Source organism: Procambarus clarkii, chromosome 85, assembly GCF_040958095.1.
Source record: "Procambarus clarkii isolate CNS0578487 chromosome 85, FALCON_Pclarkii_2.0, whole genome shotgun sequence".
In the NCBI taxonomy this organism is placed as follows: Eukaryota; Metazoa; Arthropoda; class Malacostraca; order Decapoda; family Cambaridae; genus Procambarus; species Procambarus clarkii.
Window position 1 is genome coordinate 17,467,041 of NC_091234.1, and position 12,609 is coordinate 17,479,649.

General features: G+C 50.7%; 1 protein-coding gene across 1 annotated transcript in view; it reads left to right on the forward strand.

Moving 5' to 3' along the window:
* Window positions 1-513: 513 nt before the first annotated feature.
* Window positions 514-12,609, forward strand: part of LOC123746651 (plexin-B) — a 206,755-nt gene continuing 194,659 nt past the window's right edge. Inside the window, exons 1-4 of the mRNA XM_069316872.1 lie at window positions 514-650; window positions 824-928; window positions 5,152-5,259; window positions 10,118-10,316. Coding sequence (XP_069172973.1) covers window positions 514-650; window positions 824-928; window positions 5,152-5,259; window positions 10,118-10,316 — 549 coding nt within the window. The remainder of the gene's footprint in view (window positions 651-823; window positions 929-5,151; window positions 5,260-10,117; window positions 10,317-12,609) is intronic.

Below are 12,609 nucleotides of genomic sequence, written 5' to 3' on the forward strand. Positions count from 1 at the left end.
ATGGGGTGCACAATAAACCACGTCTCACAGGATGAGTATGGGGTGCACATTAAACCACGTCTCACAGGATGAGTATGGGGTGCACAATAAACCACGTCTCACAGGATGAGTATGGGGTGCACAATAAACTAGCACCCTCCGACGGCAGCAATAAAAAGGACAATGTAACAATTATCCGAATCTACTGTAACGTTAAAAATGTTCATTTGCCTTGTGTAAAGTGGAATACAATAAATGGAATGCAATTTATGTAGGACAATGTGACAATTATCCGTTCATACTGGACAACTGTTTAATGGTCCAATAAACACAAGGATGTGTTATATATACAAGGATGTATATATATGAATATATATCAACCAGGTATCAACAAGGATGTAATCCCTATGACATGAGTTCATGGATGGATGAATGTTAATCCCTATGACATGACACTGGGTTTAGATGGGTAAACATTAATCATTGATTGATCAACATTAATCTTGTTAAACTGCTTCAAGTTCGAGTTTTGCGATGGAATTAATGTTTTCTCGAGTTTCTCGACATCTGAAGATGATGTTTGGAAAGGCCGCACAAAGTAGAGGAACCAACAAGAGGTCTGACCAAAACAAACCCTGTAGAGGGCAGAACACAAACTCTCCGGATATCAGGTATCCTTAAGGGTGTTCGGTAGGTTGTTGGGGAGGAGGGGGGGAAGGAATGACCCCCCACCCCCCCTCCTTCTTCCATAGCACCTTACAGGCTTCCTAAGAACCTCTCACACACTCGCAGCTCCCTGACAAGAGAGAGCAAACTTAGCTTGGTTTTTGTCTCTTAAATTCAGGTATCTCTTCGCACTCCATCACATAGTGACGGAGGGTGCGCGAATAATTTTGCCAACACAGTTTATATTTGATCATTTGGACTTAAATTTGGTCTACATCAGCAGGTAATGCAGTCTCCCAGATATACCAGCACCAAGGAGATGACTTTCCCACTCCTCTTCCCTCCCTTAAACCCCCTCACCACCTCTCAGCGACCATCCTCAGAAGTTTGAGACTCCTCTTGCCTCCTGGTCCTAAGTGTTCTCTCGTGCGGACAGCTGCCAGTAAAACAGATAATAGCAACGAACTCCGCGGAGCGCGCGTAATGTTGGCTGGACTGGCGTCTTGACTCCAGGGCGACTGATGCTGTCACTGTGAGTGTACAGCACTCAGCACTGTTGCTGACACCGCTCTCGTCTCCTTTTGGGTTGCTTGGTTTACTGCTGCTGCGGCTGATGTATGCTGCTTGCTGTCTTGTCTTTTTTCATTTGAGAGAGTGGTGGTGGTTGGAGGGGTTGGGAAAGAGGAGAGAGGTGCTGGTAGAATAGAGGGCTGGTGGCCTTGGTAGTGTCATCCACCGGTTGATAGCTGGGCTGGTTAGGGCTCGGCCGCCGCGCGCACTGGCCAAATTTATGAATGACTGTTGCGTGCAAATTGGCCAAGGAGACATTATCGTCGCCGCTGACGACACGGCAGTGTTGGCGCATTAGCGCAGGAGGGAGATATTTTGCCCTACCATCTTACCGCTGTCTGCACCAATTACTGGAGCGTCAACACTGGTCTTGAAGATTAGCAGCTTCCGTAGTGGTCACAAGTGTGTTTGTCCGTCTCGCTGGCTTCCTCATAGGTGCCGCCGGCGTCCTCGGCCAGTGCTCCGGGGTGTCCTTATAATAAGCCAAGAAAGAGTCGCGATACAACTTGCATTCCTCGGCGCCTCGTCCAGTTTTGTTTAATTCTCTGTTGCAGCGCTGACGAGGCTTCCTCAGAACAACACTGGGGAATCAAGTGTGGGCCCTTGCAACCCCCCTTTCCCTCCTCCCTACTTACCCATTACCCCTTCCCCCTTGGTGGTCTTGCTGGGTCCATTTCCACTTGTGTCGGATGGTTGTGAGTGGAGAAGAGACAAGAGGAGACATGAGGTTCCGGGTTTAGGAATGAAGATCATTTATCGTGGAAGGAGAGAGAGAGATCCACGAGCTGATGAAAGAGAGCTGTTCAGTTGAATTTATGGCGATCTCCAATTGACCTCAGTGTGTTGGGAAGATTTGTGAAGCGCTGCCGTCTCCCGAACGCGTCACTCAAGTGCTATCCAAGGAGAAGAAAATATACTGCATTTGTGAGGTGCTGGAGGAAGGTGTTGGCTTACAAGCAGCTGCCGAGGACATACTTTACAAGGACCTTGATAATGTTTACTGTGAACTGCTGGTTGCAGGGGGGAGGGTAGCCCATTGTTCTCATGGGGGGCGGAATGCACCTACCTGTTGCTCTGTGTTTAGTATTAGTTTATGGGTGTGTGTGTACTGGTAGCAGTGTTACAGGTGGGAGTTAGTGGTGCTTGTGTTACTGGGAGGCCTTGTTGTTGGTGGTGGTGGTAGTGGTGGTAGTGGGGATTAGTCTTGTGGACCTTGTGCTTGCCTAGTTGTGCTGCTAACGTCCCTGTGGCTCATTTGGGTTCTCAGTTTCCACCTGTGTCCCCTTGTTCGCGTCCCAACCGAAATTGTGCGTGTTTGTATTGTGTTTGTACGTGCGTGCTAGTGTCTATATATATTGTTTGTTAGTGGGGATGTGTATATATAGAAGGATGACATCTTGTTGATTGTTTTGTAAACAATTGAGCTTCTTTTGTTGACGAAGTGTTTGAAGAGTGACGTTGCTGTCATTATGATGATTCTTTGAAGGTCGTTGTGTTGTTTGAGGAGACAAGGGTGTGTGAAGGAGAGCGTGGAGTAAGAGTCCCACTCTCCTCCTCCACTCCTCCTGTGCTTGCTGCCTCGCTCAAGTGCCCCCTCTCACCCACCAAAGAACAATAGACCGTAATCTCCTTAATAGGCAAATTAGCATGCAGTTGCGACTGAGGTGTTTTTAATATGGCTCATGAATAAGAGAACCTCTGGGTAATGAGCAGGGCGTTGTTGGTGGTGGCAGGGACGGTGGTAGTTGTGGTGGCAGGGACGATGGTGGTGGTAGCTGGGACGGTGGTAGTTGTGGTGGTGGCAGGGACGATGGTGGTGGTAGCTGGGACGGTGGTAGTTGTTGTGGTGGCAGGGACGATGGTGGTGGTAGCTGGGACGGTGGTAGTTGTGGTGGTGGCAGGGACGATGATGGTGGTGGTGGTGGCTGGGACGGTGGTAGTTGTGGTGGCTGGGACTGTGGTGGTGGTGGTTGTGGTGGTAGTTGTGATGGCTGGGACGGTGGTGCTGGTAGCAAGGAATACTGTGGTGTGAAGTTTCCCTCCATTCTTCCTCGTATCTCTTCCCTCCTTTCTAAATTCCCATCTCCTCTTTCTCCTCTCGCCCCCCTCTCTGTATTTGCCTGAAGTAGTCTGTTTGGAGAGTCCTTCTGCCCCTCAAGCCCGTTCTGGGTTCGGGCTTACCTTGATCTAAAAGGTTGTTGGTTTGAGCAGCTCGCAGGTCCAAGTGCCTCTTGAAGACATCTATACCTTTGTTCCGGCAATATTTCTAATGCCTGCTGGGAGGGTATTGATCAGCCGTGGACCTCTGATGTTCAGTGCTCTCTGATTGTGTCATATGGCGCATATCTACTCCTTAATAACTTATTCTGCATCTTCGACCATAACTGGACCATAGCTGGACCATAGCTGGAGCATAACTGGAGCATAACTGGAGCATACCTGGAGAGGGTATGGGGCCAGCCTGGACGTAGCTTTCGCTCCTGCATTTCGAACCATACTTCTCCCTCCAATACTTTAATTTATTGTGTAGATTTGGGACCTGACCTTAGTCTCTGCCTGCCTGTCTGTCTCTCTCCCCCTTGGGCTTCTTTGTGCCTTTCTCCACACCAATTAGCGCGGTTCCAAATGGTTCCCCGATACCACAATTATGCACGCTAATCACAACTCCTGCACTGCATTTGCAAATAATGATGCTTAATTCCCATCAGCGCCTGGCCGGCTGGGCGTAACACGCTTCAAGTGTCCCGCTGACGCGGCCCCTGGCGCAGGGGTTTGTTGGGTGCGGGTGGAGCCGCCCAGAGCTGCTTAGCTGCCTCGTTAGTGCCTGGCGAGGCTAGTCGTACGCCACGCTCTTGATCCAAGCACCAGCGTGGTGGTGGTGTAGGGAAGGGCAGCTGGCTGGCTGGGCTGCCTGCCTGCCTGCCTGCCTGCCTGCCTGCCTGCCTGCCTGCCTGCCTGCCTGCCTGCCTGCCTGCCTGCCTGCCTGCCTGCCTGCCTGCCTGCCTGCCTGCCTGCCTGCCTGCCTGCCTGCCTGCCTGCCTGGGCTGGGCTGGGCTGGGCTGGGCTGGGCTGGGCTGGGCTGGTGTTATGATCTCAGCCTACAGGAGAAACGAGTCTCTCCCCTTGAGAGTTATTCAGCAAGCCTGACCTGATTAGAAGGTCTAGCAAATATTGAGGTGATAACACATATGTAAAATAGCTGGTTGGATATGATGAACAATTTAAGATTATGGGCAGTGTAGACGAAAACAGATAAATGACTGGTTAGGAGATGTGGTCATTTTGCTGGAGGCGTGAGGCTCGCTTCTGGAGGGCTTTGACTCACTTGAGTGCCAGATATCGCAGGGGGAAAGCCGCGCTCCGTTGAGCTTCCGCCAGAAGGGAAACCCTAGTGATATATCTCGAAGAGAAGAGAAGTATGCAGATGTGCCAGCTGTAGAATCGAGCTGGGAACGTTGTGTTCTCAAGTCCTGGTCGACGAGCAGATTATTAAACCGCCCAGAGGCATTATTGTGGGCCGTGGAAGCGCCCTGATCAAGCTTCGTCAGAGGGAGGGAGCGCCCTCGACCATTCAATCTGTGGTAAGCACGATATACGCCAGTTCATAGTGATTGCTTGTAGTTGGTCGTGTGCCCAGCGACAGTAGCAATGTTTATTGATAAGTTAGACATATTTTAATAAGGCAGAAAGCCTGAAATAAGAAGAGTGGAGAGGGAGGAACACGGAGCGACGTCCGTCCCCTCTGAGCGCTGGCAGATAACTGAGGGAGACCGGCTCCTGACGGAGGAAGACCCTCCCAGCGAGTGAGGACCGCCGCCGGGCGAGGTGGAGTATGGACCCGCCCAAAACGGGGGAGTAAACTCTCACTGTATGTAGAGAACAGATAGAGGTTTGAGGCAAACATATTGTGTGATTATTTTTGTTTATGTGTTAAAGGGGAAACATTTTTACTGGAGTGTCGATGGGTTGCAAGTTTGTCTTTGGGAAAGAAGTTGATGAGAACTTCGAAGCCAGCCCAGATGAAGTAGTTGATGAGACTCCAAGGTAGTGGAGGAGAGGACCTCGAGCTGTGAGGAGAAGCAGTGAAGAGGAGTGTCACGGTCCGTGGCACTATGGTGCCTGTCATTTGGACACGGGTCCCTGGGGCCCGGAAACTGACCAGGGCAGCTGGGAGGTGTGGCATTCCCACCCTAATCACCCGTTAAAACCATCTATCAAACGAGTTACCTTACCTGTTACCTAGCAGTAAATAGGTACCTGGGTGTTAGTCAGCTGTCACGGGCTGCTTCCTGGGAGTGGAGGCCTGGTCGAGGACCGGGCCGCGGGGACACTAAAGCCCCGAAATCATCTCAAGATAACCAAGATGGAATCCAACTCAGAATAGCCCCTCCAATACCACATAACTCAGTTTTTAATGAGTCATTTCTCGAGTCAGTTCAAAAGCTTTGCTAAAGACAGTTCCTCTACTTGTATCTTATGGCCACAAGATTTTTTCATTGTCTTCAGCCTCGACTCTGTATGGTCATAATGGCTTAGCGCGCTCTCCCTATAATTACCTTACCTGGTTGATGATTTTGGGAATTGTTCTATTCCCCAAGCCCGGCCCGAGGCCAGGCTTGACTTGTGAGAGTTTGGTCCACCAGGCTGTTGCTTGGAGCGGCCCGAGGCCAGGCTTGACTTGTGAGAGTTTGGTCCACCAGGCTGTTGCTTGGAGCGGCCCGCATGCCAGGCTTGACTAGTGAGAGCTTGGTCCACCAGGCTGTTGCTTGGAGCGGCCCGCAGGCCCACATACCCACCACAGCCCGGTTGGTCCGGCACTCCTTGGAGGAAACAATCTAGTTTCCTCTTGAAGATGTCCACCTTCTGCCCTAACTGGGATGGAACAGGCAGCAGAAGACGTCTTCCCTCGTAGCCGTGACTGGACCCCATCAACCTGGCTCACGCTATTAATCCAACATCGATTTGGTTTCCACTAACTCAAGTCTCCTGCAGCGAGATGCATTGGCCTGTGAGCGTGGTTCAATTGGGTACTAAGAGGCTGGCAGGGCAGTGTTTTGGGAGGCGAGGGTGTAATTGGAGGGGGGTGGGGCGGTGGGGCGATTGCCCAGGATCCTGATTTGTGTAGTAAATGATCATTGTTATCAGGGCATCAGTCACGGAGCGGTGTGATGAACCGCTGGCCACAAAACCCACCCTGCCCACCCACCGTCACCTGACTGCCCACCCTGCGTCACATACCCCGCCTACTTTGAGGTTACCTTGAGGTAAATGAATCCTCGTCACTGCCCTTGTGGACTTGTTCATTTGATGCATCACGTTAGTGTGATCTGTGTGTGTGTGTGCCTTGAGGTGTTACCTATGAGGCTCAGGAATCTGTACATCAGTTGATTGACGGTTGAGAGGCGGGACCAAAGAGCCAGAGCTCAACCCCCGCAAGCACAACTAGGTGAGTACACTTGTAATCAAAGTGATCATGAACTGGTTTTTATTTTTTTTAACAAAACTTGCAGGTTGATTACTCAATTGCACATCCGTAAAAAAACCCTGCTGTAATACATATTTGGAATTTATGTATACTGAGTGATACATTTGAATGGATTTAACGAGATAATACATTTATGTTGACGTGATGTAATAAATCAGGCGTGTTAATTGTCCCATTGTCAAGCCCCTTTGTCTGCCTGGCCTGGGAAGGTGAGGTAATTTATCAGGAGTAGCCATAAAGATTGCGCGACTATGTAGCACTTCCAAGAGGGCAGGATAGTCGCTAGGATAGGAGGACGGAGGGAAGAACCGGTGCCCAACCACTTAGACCATCCGGGATCGAGCGGCGACCATGCAAGAAGCGAGGCTAACGTTGTATTAACCAGTCCAAGTGAGTGGTCTTAAAAGGGACTTGTTCTGTGTTAACTGCACATTTGATATTGGCATTACAAATATTGTTTAGGGAGGCATACAAATAGTGGAGAATTATATTCCTCTGACTGGAAGGAATGGGCTTGCCTGCCTTGCCTGCCTGCCCTTGCCTGCCTGCCCTTGCCTGCCTGCCCTTGCCCGCCTGCCCTTGCCTGCCTGCCCTTGCCTGCCTGCCCTTGCCTGACCTTGCCTGCCTGCCTGCCTGCCTGCCCGCCCTTGCCTGCCTGCCTGTCCTTGCCTGCCTGCCTGTCCTTGCCTGCCTGCCTGACCTTGCCTGCCTGCCTGCCTGCCTGCCCGCCCTTGCCTGCCTGCCTGTCCTTGCCTGCCTGCCTGTCCTTGCCTGCCTGCCTGCCTGCCCTTGCCTGCCTGCCTGCCCTTGCCTGCCTGCCCTTGCCTGCCTGCCCTTGCCTGCCTACCCTTGCCTGCCTGCCTGCCTGCCTGCCTGCCCTTGCCTGCCTGCCTGCCCTTGCCTGCCTGCCTGCCTGCCCTTGCCTGCCTGCCTGCCCTTGCCTGCCTGCCTGCCTGCCCTTGCCTGCCTGCCTGCCCTTGCCTGCCTGCCTGCCCTTGCCTGCCTGCCTGCCTGCCCTTGCCTGCCTGCCTGCCTGCCTGCCCTTGCCTGCCTGCCTGCCTGCCTGCCCTTGCCTGCCTGCCTGCCTGCCCTTGCCTGCCTGCCTGCCTGCCCTTGCCTGCCTGCCTGCCCTTGCCTGCCTTCGTTCCTTCCTTGAAGGGGAAGGGGCTGAAAGACTGGAAGAAAGGGGTCTTCCTTCCTTCCTTGAAGGGGAAGGGGCTGGAAGAATGTCTGGAAGACCCTTAGCCTCGGAGGAAACCACACGTAACGCCTTACAGGGAATGTTTAGGTCCCCTCCAATACAGTTCTTATATATACTCTGGTAGAAGGTGTAGAGATGGCCACCACGTTAGTAACCCAGGAGACGCTGTAGAGGGAGATGCAGCTTCCGGGGGTAGGCTCATCTGCATGCTAGTGACGGATGTAATCCAGTCTGGCCTGTGCCCTCTGACCCTCTTCTCACATTCCACTGGCTGTTCTGTTTAGATACTTGCGCTTATCGTCTCTATCGCTGAACCAGTGAAGAGCAGAGGTGCCATAGGCATAATCAGAGAGCACTGTATAAACATCAGAGGTCCGCGGTTGTTCAACGTCCTCCCAGCGACTATAAGAAATATTGCCGGAACAACCGTGGACATCTTCAACAGAAAACTGGACGGTTTTCTAAGAGAAGTTCCGGATCAGCCGGGCTGTGGTGGGAATGTGGCCCTGCGGGCCGCTCCAAGCAACAGCCTGGTGGACCAAACTCTCACAAGTCAAGCCTGGCCTCGGGCCGGGCTTGGGGAGTAGAAGAACTCCCAGAACCCCATCAACCAGGTATCGCTCGCTGAAGCTCTCCCATCAGCCTTTATTTAACCATTCACTCGCGATCTTTTCCATTTTTATGCCTTTATTTTACCTGAGAACGGGAGGGAGAACTATTGACATAGCTCGGGTGCAGGGGGGGGGGGTTGTGTAAAATCCTGGTTTGTGCCTCGGAGAGGCTACGGGATCCAGTAAGTTGAGTAGAATTTCGGTTTCAACCCTTTTAACCCTGTCGTAGCTCAGTCGATTAAGGCAGTGCCTGGGATGCTCCCGGACGCAGGTTCGAATCCTCGTCACGGCCCTTGTGGATTTGTTTATTTTACCCGAGTTCTGAGGATACTTTACCTGGCTCCTGATTCCCCTTTACGCATTTTCCGCGTAATGTGCGTTGAGATCATGAGGGGTAAGTTAGTGTCGGGAAGAGAGAATCAAGAAAGCATATAGTAATTAGTGTCCCAGTTGTTTAATGTTGATGGTGGGGCAAGGTGGAACGCTGGTCCATGCCCTCCCTCCGCCCTGGTGGTGGGACGTGGCCAGGCTGGGACCTGCCCATGCCCTCCCTCCGCCCTGGGGCGCTTCCGTAGCCCCGAGGCTGGTATGATAATAGCCCGTAAGTGATTTTTAACCTTGACTCCTGCAGGCTGGCTCCCGCGCACCCTGAGAAACTAGCGTAGGAGGAGATGAAGTATGGTAATAACACATGTTGGGTGACAGCATGGTGGAGCTGGTCTGGGAGGGGCTATGGCTGGTCTGGGAGGGACTATGGCTGGTCTGGGAGGGACTATGGCTGGTCTGGGTGAGACTATGGCTGGTCTGGGAGGACTATGGCTGGTCAGGGAGGGACTATGGCTGGTCTGGGAGGGGACTATGGCTGGTCTGGGAGGACTATGGCTGGTCTGGGAGGGATTATGGCTGGTCTGGGAGGACTATGGCTGGTCAGGGAGGACTATGGCTGGTCAGGGAGGGACTATGGCTGGTCTGGGAGGGGACTATGGCTGGTCTGGGAGGACTATGGCTGGTCTGGGAGGGATTATGGCTGGTCTGGGAGGACTATGGCTGGTCTGGGAGGGACTATGGCTGGTCTGGGAGGAAATGTATAAGACTGATAGAGTATTCGCAGACTGGGAACAATGCAAAATGATGCCCTCAGAATTATATTTGGCTGTCCAACAACAACCAAAGAATTTATATAATCTTCGGTCACTACAGCTGACAAATAATCACTAATGAAACCTTATACCGAGATTGATTAAATGATGAAGTAATTGATGTGACTGAACGAGGCCCTGAGATAATGAACGAAAAGGCTGGGAATAGGTAATGTCTGGTCGTGGGTGTATGAGGGAAACATATTCCTTTGTTGCTTGGTCCAAGATGTTTCGTCATATTCGAGTGTAAAACAACTGTTTGTAAGATGGTGTTTACCGAATTTACGTATTCGTTTTCACGGAGTTCACCTCAAATGTAAAGGGTTCGACCCCCAGGTCGTGCGTGTCTGTGGTTGCGGGATTCATGGGGATTTGATACGTTTTGAAAGATAAAAACACATGCGGGATTGTTGTGAAATTATTCATTTAAAGAAAGATTTATTTGTGGTATTTTTTTTGCTGCCAGGTGGCGGAGGTCGGACGGCAGCCTCCGCCACCTGTCATGTGGCGGAGGTCGGACGGCAGCCTCCGCCACCTGGCATGTGGCGGAGGTCGGACGGCAGCCTCCGCCACCTGTCATGTGGCGGAGGTCGGACGGCAGCCTCCGCCACCTGGCAGGTGACGGAGGTCAGGAAGGTGGCGCCAGGAACGCCTCCAGGTGTATGGTAATGAAGCACTGCTCATCTTTCGTATGATGTCTTCATCTGCGACTTCCCAGCCTCCTCATATCCTGTCGTGCTCCAGGCACCACCACCAGCCTGTGTTGTGTGTTGGGGAAAGGGAAGCCCTCAGAGACCTGCCTTAGAAGGGTGGGGGGGGGGTTTGCTCAATTTAGAGACCTTCCTTAGAAAGTTGGGGTGGGGGGTTTGCTCAATTTAGAGACCTGCCTTAGAAGCGTTGGGGTGGGGGGTTTGCTCAATTTAGAGACCTGCCTTAGAAGGGTGGGGGGGGGGTTGTTTGCTCAATTTAGAGACCTGCCTTAGAAGGGTGGGGGGTGGGGGGTTTGCTCCATTTAGAGACCTGCCTTAGAAGCGTGGGGGGGGGGGGGTGTTTGCTCAATTTAGAGACCTTCTTTAGAAGGGTGGGGGGGGGAGGGGTTTGCTACATTTAGAGACCTTCTTTAGAAAGGTGGGGGGGGGGGTTGCTCAATTTAGACCTGCCTTACAAGGGTGGAGGGGGGAGGGGTTTGCTCAATTTAGAGAACTGCCTTAGAAGGGGGGTGTTCTTCCTTTCAGACCTTCCTATGACACTTAGAAAAAATCATGAAGACTTCGCTGTAACTCATAACTCAAAATGTTCTCATAGATAAACCACCTTTTTATGATGTCCTTGAACATTATAAGCAGCTATATAACCGGGCCGCGGGGCTGTTGATCCCCGGAAGCTACACAAGGTAGATAGAGGTGTGTGTTGCCGAGTATTGAGGACTGCTCACATTGGCTGTCTTAAGAGGAACATTTACACTCTGCAGATGTGTTAGAGAATACATTACCATGCAGGAATAACATGTAGCCCCACTGGTGGCTCCGCGCAGAATATCAATTGAACCTGCCTGCAAGAGGTGGACAACTCTTGAGGCAGGGCACGGGTAAAACTGTGCAATCTGTAGCACCTGTTGGCATATCTGATTTTCAATAATTGGAGACCATATGAACGTTAATCAATATGATGGAATCATATTCCATCATATTGATGGAATATGATTTAAATCTTATTTATTTAGATTTAAATTTCATTTAAATCTTTCATTTAAATGAATATTGGCGGATAATGTAAAGAAAATATTTTTGCAGTAGACTTGTAAATATTTTGGTAATTTTGTTCTGTTTGGGAGTCGAACCCGGGACCATTTAGTAGTAGTTACCAGCCCATCCTCATAAATAAAGGCCAAAGTTCATTCCATGCACCCGCTAAACCCCCGATTATTGATGAAAAACGGTTTACACACGATTCACAACAGATAACGTCCGAACACCTTTCGAACAAGTGCTTCGCTGACGACTTTTATTCGACCCACAACGCTGTAAATGCTTCACCCACGTACTAAAAATAATCGCCAACAGAACCTAAACACCTAACCTAACCTATGCCTATATATGCACAATATGCTAATACATTATAATATTAATTTATATTTAAAAAAAAAATCCCGCTTTGAATGAACAGCATGTAAAAATTTATGAATTCGTCTGTGGGGTCGACCACTGGATGGAATGGACTTGGTCTGAGGCCGGGTTGGGACGCACCAAAATTGTTACAAAACCGAATAAACTTTTTTGTTAATAAAATACAATACGTAAATCCAATGTGTGTAAATCAACGCAGTGATTTATCATTATCTGTAAGGTAATAAATTTGATACATTTGTATCCGGCGAGTTGTATTCCGTCTAGCAATTATTAAAATGTGAACATTAAGAATTTATTTTATATTATTATTATTCAATCTTAATTTTCCTTTTCTTGGCGTTGCTAAGTTTGGTGTCGCTTGAAGAACGTTTAAGACGTCTCGTTCGCTTGGGTTCTTCACATTAATACGCTGTATGACCTAAGATAATTCTTAATCAATATTTCGCCGCGTGACGAGTCCCGTGCCCACGTGGTTCAGCCACCATGATGTGCCCATTGTGAGCTGGGTTACGGTACTACGCTCCTCGGCTACCTCATTCAGGTCCAGATCTCCAGAGTATTCATTTCCTGCAGATGATGAGAGTCACGCCCAGATGGTGGTAATTGATATACCAAGTTCTAACCGCTGACTCGCCATCAGGCTCTATCAGGCTCCACCAGGCTCTATCAGGCTCTACCAGGCTCTACTAGGCTCCACCAGGCATTGCCAGGCTCCACCAAGCATTGCCAGGCTCCACCAGGCTCTACCAGGCTCCACCAGGCATTGCCAGGCTCCACCAAGCATTGCCAGGCTCCACCAGGCTCCACCAGGCACCATCAGGCTCTACTA